At 34.7% G+C, this 16811-nt stretch overlaps 2 protein-coding genes across 2 annotated transcripts in view; one reads left to right on the plus strand and one right to left on the minus strand.

Moving 5' to 3' along the window:
- The window catches only part of LOC117315980 (E3 ubiquitin/ISG15 ligase TRIM25-like), a 187139-nt gene that overhangs the window by 112424 nt on the left and 57904 nt on the right, over positions 1-16811 (minus strand). The gene's annotated exons all lie outside the window — the stretch shown is intronic.
- LOC117315983 lies at positions 14850-16407 on the plus strand. The gene is made up of 2 exons (XM_033870464.1): positions 14850-15102; positions 15483-16407. The coding sequence occupies exons 1-2, from the start codon at positions 14865-14867 to the stop codon at positions 16019-16021; spliced, it is 777 nt and encodes a 258-aa protein (XP_033726355.1). The 5' UTR covers positions 14850-14864; the 3' UTR covers positions 16022-16407.

Here is a 16811-nt window from a genome sequence, read left to right on the forward strand (position 1 = left end):
CAACCAGAGTCCTTTCAACTCATCAGGATGTATGGTTTTCCAGTCGATATGTTATACCTACTACCATTAGTGTGTATGGTACAATTTGCTGAATGTTCTTTTGATTTAATCGTGACAGATTTTCACCGCTATGCATTACTGTCACAAGAATACATTTCCATCAATCTGCCGACCTTCTATCAGTGTTTAGAGCTGTGCGTCGCATTTACGTTATGTCGAAGTCTCTTCTTCGACAAATACAATGGTCGGTGCACGTTGAACTCTGATGACTATGACCGGCAGCATGTTTGGATATCAGGTTACAATCTTCCAGCAATCAGTAAGACGTCTATTCCACAGGTAAGTAATGCGCTTTATTATTTCGTATGACTATTTTCACGACTGGAGTTAATCAGATGTACGTTCTTTTGGAACCTAAACAAAAAACAAAAAAACAAACAAACAAACAAAATTTATTCAACGAAACTGATCGTACAAAATCAATACACAAGTAAATCAAGTTTTAATCATGTTAAATGTTCATTACCTTCTGTTTAACCGTTTATGCGCATGCATCAACCGACAATATGCATTTAAACTCAATAAATAATATTCCGGTAGCGATGTTTATTTGATTTACTGTTTATACGCAGGGTATCGGGGGTCACTATAAATTCAAACATTTAGGTAACTATGTTAATTTATGTACAGGTATCGGAGATCACTATAAATTCAAACCCCTCAACATTTATGTAACCATGTTAATTTATGTACAGGTATCCGAGGACAACATTAAAACAATTACATTCGATAATATTTAGCTAGCTTGAGGTTTGCTTTTGTTTGTTTTACTGTATAAGTGCCGGATATCAGAGGACAGCATTCGAATTCATTAAGATTTACATTTTTTTTTTCGTTTGGCAGATGGGATGACACTATTTTAAACTGATCAATATTAAGGTAGCTATGTGTGTTTAAGGGTATCGGAGGACAGCATAGATTTATCTCTTTAACATGAAGGCAGCTTTTTTTAAAATTGTGTTTGTTTGTTTGTTAAAGGTTAGGTTCAGGGTATCGGAGGAAAATTCAGAATCAGGCAAAACCAATAACCTTGACGAAGTAATTTATGTTTTGTGTAAGCAGCTATGTGCAGGGTATGCTGAGTATTGTACTGTTATATTATGTAAACTCAATATTATTGTTTTTATTTTTATGTGTGTTTCTCTGTTTATGTTTTTAAGTTAGATGCGGGTTATGGTGATTAGTTATGTGCTAGGTCTCAAAGGTAAATATCAAATTAATAAAACTAAACATAATTTATGCCCCAATTTGATTCATTTAACGGTTATTAGCGGGTATCTTAGGAGAATGCCACATTATGTAAACTCAAAATGATGACAACTGAATAATTCTGGTAGCGTTTTACTTGTTTTAAAAGTAATGTACATGATACTAGAGCATACTTTAGATATTTGGCAATTAAAAAATGTGTGATGGGCATGTGATCCAATGTTCAGGTTACAGGACGAGAATACCAGACAATTTCAACGCCAATTTATTTTAGCTATTTTATGTATTTGTATGACCTAATGGGTACCCTACGGTAATAGCCTGATTCAGTTCAACACTGTATGATCTAAATAGGTGTCATCTTTGTTGTAACGGTGACTTACACGAATCTGAGAGAATGCAATACAATGTATAATCAATATATTTTGGTATCTATTTTTTGTTTTGTTTAGATTTAAAGTGCAGGTAATCGGAATATAATAAAATACCAAGTATCTAGTGATTTGTATTTGTTTTAAATTTAAGTTTTTATCAAGGAAAAATGATTTCAACGCATTAGTATTTATGTAATATTTTAATTTTAGCTGTTGTGTGTAGGGTATCCAATTATATTCAACAAAGTAGCTCTTCTTTTCTGTTTTGAAAATCATATGCTGGATATTAGAGATATGTATAAAAAAGGAAATTCGATAATATTTTGGTAGGCATTATGTTTGTTATATATATTAATGAGTCGACTATCGAAAGATGATATATATTCAAAGTCAAAACAACAAGAGAGTTGCTTTCTTGTTTTTTTAAACGGTTAAATCTAGGTTATCGGAGGAAAATAAAACATTTTGTAAACTTATGCTATTTAGGTAGATCCTGTTTGTGTTCTGCTATATACAGGGTATTTGAAGAAAATGTAGTTTTTTTATAAACTTAGTATCACGTAGACAGCATTTGTTTATTGCCTCGTTTATATTACAGGGTATCGGAGGAGCTTGCAGAGGACACACCTGCGCCATTGATGAAATGTGTATTCAGGCTGGCCAGACATATTTGTGTCTAAAACACGGTAATAAAACCCAAAATATCTAGTGTACCTATTACCTATTGTATCTCAAAATATTTACATTCATACTGGACAGAACTTTTATGTTTTTACTAGCCCCAATTTATGATATACCCCAGTGTTGACATTAGTATTTCGTCTGCTGCGTAGTAATACATTGTCCAGAGTCCAATGGGTCATTTTGGGCATTTTTCGAAAAATATTATATTTCATATTGTTAATTTTGGCAAAAATTATATAAATATTACAACAAACGTATTTGAAATTAATATAATTATTAAACATATCGTTGTATAAGCAGTTTATAAGTGGGACTATTTTTACTTGCCCTCACTGTTAAGTCTGTTCCGCATGACAACAGCTGGATCTCGCGATATCTAAGGCTGTTACATCAGCAATGATATTGCAAAACATAATAATTGTGTGTTCTAACGCACGCCACTAGATATGCTAGAACACCAATGCATGCTATACCCAAACTGATGTCAAACATTTGGTAACCAATGCTTGATTGTATCATTAAAGCGGACTTGATAGCCACATGTGTTAAAACTGTCCTTGTTTCTATAACTCTGGACGTCATATTGGTATAAATATCTTTAACAAATGGTACATTATACTGCACTGTGGATAGTTTCGTGATTCGTCTAGGCAATCCAGTGACCCTCGAAATTAAAACCAAAGCGGCATATTTCTTCTGTAAAACCACGCTCTTCTGATTTAATAAATACAGAATTAGTTGTATTTGTGCAGAAAATTAAAAGTTTGAACATACTACCTTGAATCATTTATTTATTCATATACATGGCATTTCAATATATATATCCTACGTTTACTTTAATTCTGTTATATTTTGAGAAAACATAATGTCTGTTTATGAGTGTCATTCTAGTCACCTAATTGGCTATTTATTTCAAAATATAGTATTTTACTATCAGTATATTTGATGTAGGAAAATTAACTGTTAATATGTTACTCTATATCGCTCCCAACTGATAGAAATATATAAAATCTTGATTTGACTTGATATCCTACCATGTTACAGGGATATAAAGTCCTAATTTGATTGATATCCTACCATGTTACAGTGATATAAAGTCCTAATTTGACTTGATATCCTACTATGTTACAGGGATATAAAGTCCTAATTTGATTGATATCCTACCATGTTACAGGGATATAAAGTCCCAATTTGACTTGATATCCTACCATGTTACAGGGATATAAAGTCCTAATTTGACTTGATATCCTACCATGTTACAGGGATATAAAGTAAAAATTTGACTCGATATCCTACCGTTTTTCAAGGATATATCTAATTTGACTGAAAACTCAACCGTTATACAACGATATACACTGTTAATTTTACAGGATACTCCGTCGTGATATAGGTTCATACACTGTTAATTTTACAGGATACCCTACCGTGATATAGATTCATACAATGTTAATTTTACAGGATATCCTACCGTGATATAGGTTCATACAGTGTTAATGTTACATGATACCCTACCGTTATATAGATATACACTGTTAATGTTACAGGATACCCCATCGTTATATAGGGATATACACTGTTAATGTTACAGGATACCATACCGTTATATAGGGATATACACTGTTGATGTTACAGGATAACCCATCGCTATATAGGGATATACACTGTTAATGTTACATGATACCCTACCGTTATATAGGGACATACACTGTTAATGTTACAGGATACCCTACCGTGATATAGGTTCACACAGTGTTAATGTTACAGGATACTCCGTCGTGATATAGGTTCATACACTGTTAATGTTACAGGATGCCCTACCGTGATATAGAGATATGCAATGTTAATGTTACAGGATACACTACCGTGATATATAGACATACACTGTTAATGTTACAGGATACCCTACCGTGATATAGAGATATACAATGTTAATGTTACAGGATACCCTACCGTGATATATAGACATACACTGTTAATGTTACAGGATACCCTATCGTGATGTGTCCCGTGTTATGGGGCCACGACGGTGATTTGTGTTTCACACTTACCACGGACAAGAAAACGTGGAAGGAAGCCAAGGTATTGTGTACAACACATTTATTCCCGTTCAAAGTTTCCATTAAGTTTTTAATTGGTTTTTATATATATCAAACAAAATTGCATTTCTTAGTAATATATCATTTAAAGTCAAAAGATAGAAAGCAAATTATTTTAATTTCAATGTCTGCCTCTTATATGAATCGATAATTTAAAGTATGCATTCTATCGGGCTATTGCATCATCATTCGACCTATTCAATATTCATTCATCAATTTCTAATCCTAGAAGGACCAGACAACTGCATAGAGCAGTTTAAATCAGGTCAACTCTAACGTAACTTATTATCAAATTGTGTTTCAATGTCCTTATAACTAGTTGTTCTATATTACTCTTGGATTCATGTCCGACTCTACTCTACCTTACACAATGTCCTTATATCTGGTGTTCTAGCGCTACTGTCTCTCGTACAGATACTATTTATTTTTGGCTTTATCGTATCACCTATCCGTTTGTAGTGAAGTGTGCCAGTTGTAAAAACGTCTTAGATTTATTTCTATTACGAGGGTTGATTGATTGATATGTTGTGAGCCTCGTATTGAAGGAGGTATTCAAGGATATTCTTTTTAAGTCGCACGGTTTTCTGACGATACAGTCTCGTGTATCCAAGGATCGTTCACGTTTGGTTATTTTATATCGACGATGTAGCACTCTAAAATAAACAAGAAAAGCAGCTTTTGCAAAACGGACACATCGGGTTAGAGTTAGTGTTAGAATGAACGAGTCTGTCATTGCCATGACTGATATTCACGATTGTGACTTTAAAGTGATTGAGCATCAAACTTATTTACCTCCCTCCATCAGACTTTATTTTTTGTCCAAGAACAATTATGTCAGGCACCATAAATCTATCCCTAACCTTAACATTTACTCGATGACTTTCCGAACAGCCAAAAATAGGAGTTTTATCAAAGTGGCATGTGCGGAAAAGTTCAAATCATTCAATATCAGGCTCACAACATATCAATCAACCCTCGTTTATCCATCTCTCTCTTTGTTTTAAAATGTTTAATATCCGTATTTTTTTTTTTTTTTTTTTTTATAAATTCTCATTAAGATATATAATTCTATATCCTAGGATTACTGCACCAGTACTGGAGCTGAACTACTGACATTTGATTCAGAAGAAAAATACGCTAGCTGCATAACTTGGATCGCCTTTCGGGCTGAAATGTTCAGTAAGTCCATTTTTGTGATTCAAGAGAGTAAAGCATTGTATTAACTTGTTTGTACTATAACTAGACTAATATCAGGGCCTGGTACTCTCTGATAAGTATATATAAAAGGACCAACTGCAACACACAACTCCTTTTTCGAAAAACGATATCTACTCTCCTCTTCCCTCCAAAGACCTGCCAGTAAATTCGTTCATGTGTATAATATTGATAATTGACATGGTTTTATAGTGAAATATTCATTTCTCTGTTCCGCTTCTCCTCTTGTAACACCTGGTCTGTTTCTACATCAATTTGTCGATATTATCTCATGGTTTTATATTGCTGCTGCTGCTGCTGCTGACGACGACCACCACGACGACCACGACGACCACGACAACGACGATCATGATAATGACGATGATAATTTTGTATTTTATATTGTACAGCCAGAGGTGAAGATAAATCAGGAATATTTTGGACGGGGTTGAATTACGCACCATCTATGCCGTCGTGGATAGACTCTAATCATCCGGAAACTGATGTTCCTAATCTGTGTATGGGCATGTTATATAACCGCACCGGTGAATCTTCTGGCATACTCAAAGTAGGAGCCATGAAAGCTCTCAGCTGTGATAAAAGGCACGGCGTCGCCTGTCAACATAGGTATATTTTGTAAGATATCTGACATGATGAGTAAATGTTAACTTAGGGCGGCGTAATAAGGCCACTACAAAATATGGTTATCTTGCACGTAAAACGTTATATCCTGCACGTACAACCTACTATCATGGAAGTACAAAATAGTAACTTGACCATATTCTCAGTATATGTTACTTTAAATTAGTATCTCAAAACAGACACAGGAAATAACAAGACTTCCCTCCCCAGTGCATTAGCATAAGTTAGACAGACATAAATAAACGGAAACGATTATTTTTCAGAGACTGCAAAAAAAAAAAAAAATAATAATAAATCGCAAGAAACAAACAAATAAAATCACACATTACCTATTAACTTTATTTCGTTTTTGTCTTAATCTTATTTGTTCCATTATCATATCATTTAGTGCTTTAGCATGTCCCGTCTTTCCATGTTTTAATATGTTCTGACATTCCATATTTTAATATGTTCCGTGATTACATGTTTTAGTATATCACGTCATTCCATGTTTTAGTATATCCCGTCGTTCGGTATTTTAGTATGTCCCGTCGTTCCGTATTTTAGTATGTCGGTATTTTAATATAGACTGCTAACTATGATATTACACTTGTCGACTCAGAAGAGTCACTGTCGCTGTCAACGCTATCTTGTACGTAAAGGGTATTAAGATGTAAGTTGTGCGTACTAATTAATAAGCTGTATATGAAATATATTAAGTTGAACGAACAAGGTAATACGTTGTACGTGCAATATGCTAATATGTACATTGTACGTTTAGTATACTATTTTGTACGTACAAGATACAAACTGTAGTAAGTTGTACGTACACGATGGTATGTTATAAGCATAATGTACTAAGTTGTACGTACATGTACAGTGTAAATATTCTAGCGGCCCTAATACGCCGTCGTTACTCTACATTATTGATGATTTGATGCAGTTATGTACTGTGAATTAAATTCCAATTTATCTAATAACTATCTTTACCGAATTTAATTTGATTTATAATTCGATATAAATGTATTTCCAAATATATGAAATTCGTTCGTTTTCTTATTTAGAACATCATGCTGACTTTATAAGCTTTGCTTTTATCTTCGTCATAAAGCACACGAAGTTAATCTAAATTGTGTCCGATTCATAAGGATATTACATAAACGAAAGGTGTCTGTTATTATCTACTTTTCGTCTATTTTAGGAATCCTGACCAGTGGCCGTAAGACTACAAGACTGATCAGGCAACCGAATAATAGGACCGGGTTCAATCATTTTGTGATCGAAGCGACTGGATGATGAGGAAGGGTTGCTTTGTTGTACACATATGTCCATAATTATAGAATAATTAAAATGGTGGCACGTTTAAATTTTGGTGGCATCAGAAGATTGGACATTTATATCATGCTCAATATCTAACGAACGTGTGCGATCCGAGAAAGATATAACTGGCAGTTTAGAATATAAAATTATTTCCTTAGTAATGGGATTAAAGTATTGGTAATATATACATAGATGGACACTGTTTTGCATTGTGGTTTTATTTGTCGGTGTACTGTGTTTAGATATGCGGTGTTATTCATCCATCAAGGATAGTCTGTCACATTTGACACGTTAGAGACGACTCTTAGACTGTGTGAGCAAATGGAAAACTTATTCAGTATTATATATATTTGTTTTATTACATCTAAAAAGAGAGAAAACTGTGTGGAAGAATGTATGTATGTTTGCTTAATTTGAAGGAGGATTCCTTTTGATAGTTGGCATAATACTAATATGGCCGGGAAAAGAGGCTGTACATTAAATTATTATATCATGCAGAAGTTGTTTAGTTTGCAGGTATTAACAAATGTGAAACCTAATCAGAATTTTGTTTGTAGCAATTTTGGTGCTTACATTCATCAGGTAAAGTAGTCGATGGTAGGGAAATTTAAAAGAGTTTGCTTGGTCCAATGTTCGTAGTGAACACAGGTCAGAACGAAGGAATAATGATTGAATGCTTAAAGCGTGTTGTCATGTTAAGGATGATACTTCAACATAATAATATAACACGCAGTACGCCAGTCTCTCAAACGTACACCAAGGGGGGTTATCCAACATTTAGGGGGTGTTGTCTCATCGGTTTAAGAGAAATTGGACGGTTCGTTTGTGGGTGTAGTCTAACACAGAAACGTTATACTGTTCTTTAAGAGTTGTCACCCCTGATGCAGAAACTAGTCCAATTAACGTAGTAGGAGAGTTGGTTAAGAAGAATTTATTCTGATAAAAAAAGTTGCAAATGTATATTCAGTGTGGCTTGTTTTATGTTTTCTCTCGAGGATGTACAAGTTATGTGTAATAATGCTGATGTTGTTTGGTGTTATATGTTAATTTATAGCGTTCAATCCTTGTATTTAGTCTAATTGTATGCTTAGTCAAATTTAAGCATATTGATATCAATATTTCTCATAGAGGGGATCACACACACATATATATATATTGAAAATAAACTCCCTTGGTGTTCAGTATTTATGTTTTTGTATTCATTCAAACACAGTAAAGACTACGTGAATGGAGGCAGTTTTTACATAATTATTTATATGTTTGAAAGTTGTTGTTTTTATGTTCCATGTTTGGCATAATACTATTTTCACCTGAAGTAAATTTAATTTGTAGATATTTAACAAATGTGTAGCCCTATCAGTATGTTGTTTGTAGTAATTTTGGAATTTAAATTGATAACAGAAGGCTGTCGAAGGTTGGTTGGCAATTATTTTTTTTGTCGTTTGTCGAAAGAAGGAGATTGCAGGGGAGACAGCGAGCTAAAACTCGGCAAATGGAGTTCAAAGAGCGGCAAGTGGATTAAATGATTGGAGTTCTAAAAACACGTAAGTTTGGTTTGATTCGTGATTTTCTGTACATGGCGTTGGCTTCAAAGAAATTTTCCTATGAAGTGTAGTAGTATCTTAAATAATAAACAGAGGAGAAGGAACAGAACGGGAGAGGGGGATCCTATCTCTGATGTTTATGGGGTAAAACTACAAGAAGAAGGTGTAAATGCATGCTTATTTAAATATATCGAGGTCGATTTGTTTTAATCGGGATAAATGTGCCACGGTTGTTATTTGTTTGATTCTTAAATAAAAAACAGTGGTTTATCGGTGCATATTATTTACACACACATGCACACATAGTTTTTTATTGTTGTTTTATGTGTGTGCATATTTAACAATTTTAATATTTGATACTATGGACTTCTTATTTATGCATTTTACATGTTGTACGTACCATAAATGGTGTTTATTATGCTAGTGTCCATTGAATTTTGTGTCGTATTTAGTATGTGTGTATGATTTAAATGTTTATGTTTTGTTGAATCGTGTGAGGGAGGAAAACATGCAAGTTTAAATGTAAGTGTTAAAAAAAACATGCGAATTTATAACGGTATATTTCAGTCCCGGCCGCGGTGGCCGAGTGGTTAAGGTGTACTGACACTTTATCACTAGCCCTCCACCTCTGGGTTGCGAGTTCGAAACCTACGTGGGGCAGTTGCCAGGAGCTGACCGTAGGCCGGTGGTTTTTCTCCGGGAACTCCGGCTTTACTCCACCTCCAAAACCTGGCACGTCCTTAAATGACCCTGGCTGTTAATAGGACGTTAAACAAAAACAAACCAAACCAAACCCGGACGTATCCGCCGATCAGTATAGACAGATAAGCTATACTCTAATAGTGAGTCTATAACTAACGAGCTGATGAGCTTATACCGTCTTCCGCATGTGACACGCTGATAAAAATGTTTTTATGAAGGACTTTTACTTGCATTTGAGGTCAAGGGAGGATCAATATCCTAAAATTCTTCCTCTCAAACAACATGCCAACAGCCATGATATTGAATTTGTAGCGTGCTAAAATAAAAGGGCTACCTAGTTTGTTCAAGTGTATGATCTTGGCCTTTATCTAAGGTCGCAGTGATCAAAAAGATTAAAATCTCTAAAAGACTTCTAAAGAATCAAAAGTCACATGGACCTAATATTTAGCTTATACTAAGCTAGTGTTAATGCTACTAGGTGTGTCAAAATAAATGAATTTAACTTGCTTTCAATGTCACAGGGGTATGATATTTAGAAAATTCACCATAAATTCAGATTAACGCAAGGTACGCGAATTAGACCCACTAGGCCACTTGTTTTATTTCAGGGCACACCAGACCAGTTTTTGTAACGACCATTTATATTTTCATTACGTATACGAATTTAAAGAAAAACTGTCTAAAATGCGTTTGTTACGTCGGGGCTGCCGGAATAAATGATTGCATGGATACAAAATCTTTGTTCGGTTTGTTTGTTTCATAGGATTGATAGTCATCAATATGATCGTAAAATATATATGTATACATATAATTACACCAAGATAAATTTTTGGCGCAATAGCTATGTGTTGGTCTTATATTCTTATGTGTATCATTATTGTTGTAAAACTGAAACTTTTACCGTTAAATTGACAACATAAGTCCAACTGATTATGTTATTTGGCTTTAACGCCTAAAATATAAGCTGTAGAATGAAATTTTCTCTCAGGCATACTGGTAGTAGAGTATCACAACGCGATGAAAGATCCGTATTGAAATGAGACGCATACGCGGAAACGCATTGAGAACATGTTTCTTACAAGTAGCAGAAAATACAATTTTAGCATTGAGTCATAAATTAATTGATTGAGAAGGAAGTATTAAAATATATATATAAATAAGCATATACATTGTATCAGATAATGACCTAGGTACCGTTTCATAAATGCAGATACCTTACAAAAATTAACATCTTCAACACAATAGAATATTAACCCATTACTGTTACATGTACCAATGTGGTAAAGGTGTTGTATTGTGGGTTACGATATGCAAAACATCATAAGTATGTTACCGATAACTGTTCTTGTGTGGTACCGAAGAGACAAGTGGACAAATCGTAACAAATTTAAACTATGACAAGAAAAGAATAGATCCTGGCCAAAAAATGGCATAAGAGGACCAACCCCGAAAACAAATGACAAAAGAGGACAAATTGTGATGAATTTAGAACAAACGAGGACAAATCGTGGCAAAATGTTGATAAAACAATGACAAACTGAGCGATTTTTGTAAGTTAACCATTAAGATATCGTATTTTTTTCCAGGGCTTGTACGTGATTCATGTATTTGAAGCATTGCGCTATTAGATAATATATCGCCTGTAAGGGCGAACTGAAATGTTTATCTGCCGCCCAAGTTGTATTTATAACGACAATATACTACCATTTGGTAACAGTTCAATGCTATTCACAGTCATAAAAAATATTAATTTATTGCAACTTTGCCAATTTCCATACCGCTTACGTCATCAAGTCAAAATACCGGAACAGACACTAGGAGGAATACTATATAGTCCCACATGTCGTCATGAGTAACAAACACCGTATGTGGTTTAAGCACAGGTTTAGCTTTATTATATGTCTAATATGTGTGTTCAGATATCGTAATATTGTTCACAATTGCATATTTTCCTGTTGTTTAAAATGTAAGCCGTTTTTTTTCAGCGCTGCGCAATGATATGCCGTTATCATTTATAGTTTAGTTATGAATTAGTTATCATTTCCTTGGAAACACCTATGTTTCTTTCGATTGACACTAGTTTTATCAGAAGAATATAAACTCTAAATTCTAAATGAAAATTGTCTAAGCAGTTGGCGAAAAATATCCGAAGTTTTTTTTTCCAACAGATTCCATGTCTTACGGTAATAATAGTGTTGCTAACTGAGTAGACGGTCTTCAACCTCACAGGGGCCCGGTTTCCAGTTTTGAAGTAAGGTATACGTACGTACTAAGTCGTTGACATCAGTGGATAACCACAAAACAATCAAATCTAGTATACGTACACAACACTATTTGACTAAGTGTGAATCATAATATAACTGGCAGTCATTACATATTTTAACCTTCAAACATTGAGCTGTATTCCTAAGCTGACCGAATCAATGTAAGTAGTAGTATACTGTCTCATAACTGCATTTTGATTTACTAACGACATATAGGCAAATGTAGCCCAGCAGATAAATAAAACGAATATACACTAACAATCCTGGAAATACGTCTTGGATGTTACTTGGTAATGTCTCATCTCAAGTAAATAACAACTCATCGTAAAATTGAGAATCTCAAATATATGATTTTAACTGGAATATAACATAATTCTAATTTGTGGAACAATCCTCTGTACCGCCTTTATGATTTATTTTTCATTAAGTATAAGACTTTTTTGTTCCTTCAGTGTGTATTTTTTAACTGGAAAACAAGTTCAGTGAGACTCTCGTTCGAGAGTTTCGTTCCCCCCCCCCCCCCCCCCCCCCCCCGAGATATCCTATACACCTATCGATTGGGTATATCTATAGAAATTATGAGACACTGAAGACTCCTCATTATCAGGAATATTGTGTTATGTACTATTTCTGACAGAAATATTTATACTATATAAATGAAATATCAATAAAACTGACCATTCCTGTCTTTTTGAAAGGTAAGTACATTATCCGAGTTGATTCCCATCTGGAGAGCCATACATTACGGAATAAAAACATATTGTATATCATATGCGTTCGATAGATACTTCTTGTTTAATACAAACGTTAATAGTATTTTCCCGATTAACAAATGTCATCGTCTTAATGTTGATGATAAAAAATCAAACTACCACATTCGTTGAAGAAGGCTGCTAGCATCCATAACCCGAAACCTCGCAAGGACGCAACCGACCAACAGAGCCGTCGTCACATTTCACTAGCAAACTGCATGAATTAACTTTGGAACGCATAAATAATGGTATAATTATTTTGGATCCTTGGATCAAACAGAATTTTGCGGCCTTCAGAGTGGCTTTAATTCCCGAAGAGGAACCAATGATCACCTTGTATGACTCTGCTGTGAAGGGGCTGCTGGGAAAGGACATCTTCTTTTTGTTTTTTGTTTTTTTCAAAGCAGGAATATGTTCCGAGTTATCACAATATGATATGGATACCATGTAAACATGTTTTCTCTGCCTGTCACATTGTTTAGTCAAAAAAATCAATATAGTTAAATATCTTTGACCTTCGACCAAAGCGGTATAAGCAGTCGACGATTTCCTGATTTGCTACAGATCGGAACATATGCACACTATTGAACGGAAGCTTCAGCAGTGCATAAATACACAACAAACGTGGTCTGATGAAAACGGTTTAAGGTAGTGTGTGTTGGTTATCTTTTCACGCGGATAGATTAAATCTATCCTATAAAATATTCACTTGAAATTCCATATATATCTCCGGAATAAAACCCTATAGCCAAGATCAATTATTAACTAGTATATATAATATGAATAAAACGCAGTATATCCTTAATAGTTTGATTGAACGCATACCGGATCCGGTAGGACACAGCCTCCCTACGGTAATTATAGACACCTGGGCGGGACTACCAATAGATGCCGTTGTGTTGGTGACATAGAACACAGCCTCTGTGCATAAATTATAGACACCTGGACGGAACTACCGGTAGATGTCTTGGTTGTTGACAAAGGCAACAACCTCCGTCCGATAACTATAGACTGTTGGATGAAACTACCACTACATGTCGTGGTGTTGGTGACATAGGACACAGCCTCTGTACCATAACTATTGACACCTGTACGGGACTACCAATGGATGTCGTGGTGTTGATGGCGTTATGGGCGTTCCTTTTACGAGGTAAGACAAGTAACGTAAACTGATGTTTGTTGACATAGAAAAACCCACTCCGATGTTACAGATGGTGATGCATCCAAATTAATGTAACGTTATGATTTGTATCAAATTATTTCAAAATAAGAGAAAGAAAACTCCCTTGGAATTCCACTAGACAAACGTTATTTAAAGTAAAACGCAAGAAGAAAACAAAACATTCAAAAATGAGTTTAGTAATATGTATATTTTAAAATCTTAGAAATATAGAAATAAAGAATCATGAGTCTGTATTAATATTCGATTTGTGTCATTTTAATATCAGAGGGAATATGTCTCTTCCCGGACCTGATTGTTAGTCCAGAACAATTGACTTGGACAGCTGCAGAAGAATATTGTAAGGACAGAAATGGCCGCCTCATTGTTCTAGATAGTCAGCAAAAGTGGAATTACTTCACGGCTCACGACCAATATCAGAAAGATAGATTGTAAGTATAACAAAATCTAGCAAATCTGAGCAAAGTAGGAGGACGGATTTCGAGACAAACATTGTAACTCATGAGTTTGGAACCTCGACTTTTTAAGAGTGTCTAATGAGAGTGTGTTTTATTTCCCCATATATACCATATTTCTGTGATGTAATTCACAATTCCTTTTAGTTTTAAGAGAACTAGAATGTTGTTTTATATGTTTTGTCAAACGGATGTCCCCACTGCATGATGTAAACATCTGTAAGCATTACTACGCAGCTATGTTGTGCGTTATATCTTGAAGCACGTATTTAAAGCATTTTTTTTTTCAAACGTAAGCAAACTGTTGAAACAATTTTACTTAAATCAATTTTAGCCGGAATTGTATAATTGTATGATCGTTTTCGTTTCTTTTGTTGATAGATGTATTATTACAATGATACTTCGATAGATGCTTTCCAGGAATGAAAGTGTGAACTGGATTGGAATGAGATTCAACGACTCTTTCTCGTGCAAAATGAAAGATAAGGCAAAACAATGGAAATTCGATGGATGGGGTAGATGGGGCAGGTGGAATGACCTGAATGTAGAACCAAATGGTTGTCCTGATAAAAGATGTGTTCGACTTCGTTACAATGCGATGTTCACGAGTTGGTGTAGTAGCCTTTATCAAGCTCTGTGTGAGACAGGTAAATATTTTATCATTGATCATTACTATGAATACCGATTGATCGTCACATCAAGTCTAAGTACAATATAACAGCATTTGTTACTTTTGCTTTTGTTTTCTATACGTTCATACGATTGAATCATTGTATCCTTTAGGCAATATCTATATAACGATACACCTAAATGTCTTTGGCATCGTCAACGAAATATCAAAGTGGATGTGAAAGTCATATAAACCAATCACATCAGTTTGTCAAATTAGGTGATTATTTTTGAAATTGTCGACCGATACGAGTGCCTTTAGATAATTATCGCTAATGTATAAATAAATAATTTATTAAAAGCCTCTTAATTCTGAAAATAATTTTATGTTTAAATGCATATTCGACCTATTTTTCAGACGTTTCCCAGACGACGTCGATTCTAACAACAACGTTCAGTCATACTAGGGCATATACGATAGAAGGAGTTAATGAGGAGTCTGTGAATTCATCTACACATTTCACCATATCGGAAACCACCGAGGCTTCAGTTGACACTATGATACCAACGACGGAAGCAGAGAGTGTGACCTCATCTGATCTAACAACCATATCAACGAGTATGACGCTGGTCACATCTGGGGTGGAAACCGACACATGCGCTAAATGCTGTACAGTCAAAAATTTCACAAAACTTGACCAATTTGAACTTGAGGAGAGTCTGCATGAGTTGAGGTCTCAATTGGCAGTAAATAAAACAAAACTGTCTGTCCAGAGGCGTAAACTCATCAGCGTGTATGACCCCCGGCCCAGCAGTGTAGTCATGGGAGGTGTGGCTTGTTCCATTCTAGCTGTTATTGTCGGGGTGATCGTTTTACCTGACGCTGTTGTTTCTGTCAGGTTCGTGTACACACGCTTCGATAGAGTACACAAAAGAAACAAATGTTTTGTAGTGTAAAATATAGGTAGTGTTGTATGCCGTATAAAGACGACGGAAAAAGAGGACACGCCAGCCTATGATAACTGTACATTTGTAATGAATATTGACTCCGAAGTCAAACAAACAACATTATGTAGATAGCAGGGTACTGCTTGGGCCGTTTTTCTTTAGTAAATATACGAAGTCAGTGATAACCAGTGTTATGACGTCATTGACTGATTTACTGGGTTATTAAACATCACTGCTATGCATGATTGGATTTTAGTTATTAAAGAACTGTGGATTTTCCTGACAAAATATTTGCATGTTTTACATGAAAATAAATAAAAGATGGCTGCAATAATTAAATTATTTTTAAATATTGGCCATTCCCATCACTGACTACTGAGACAAAGACGACAACACTGTATGGCCCAGCTTTATTTACTATTTATTTTATAGCGTAAACATTGTCTTCACTCATATATAGAGGTCAAATCACTTCAAAACGTTCTGCTTCTGATTATATAATTGCTATATTTTAATCCTTATCAAACTGACTTGCTTGTCGTTAATTTTATAATAATGGGGAAGTACACTTTCCAACTTGATTCTAATATTCAGAGCCACAAACATCAAGAAATAAAGCAGGCATGTTTAGATTTCCTATTAGTTTCGAATTGAGTGATTACATTCATTCCATACATTGCTGTCGCTTGTATGTATACATTTCCTGGTCATAACATGCATTTTGGTGCTAATTTATCATGAAATCCGAGTTACAAACATATTACAATAATACTGTATCATTTAAGACATAGGGATATAA

The sequence above is a fragment of the Pecten maximus genome, chromosome 17 (genome assembly GCF_902652985.1).
Source record: "Pecten maximus chromosome 17, xPecMax1.1, whole genome shotgun sequence".
NCBI classification, from domain to species: Eukaryota; Metazoa; Mollusca; class Bivalvia; order Pectinida; family Pectinidae; genus Pecten; species Pecten maximus.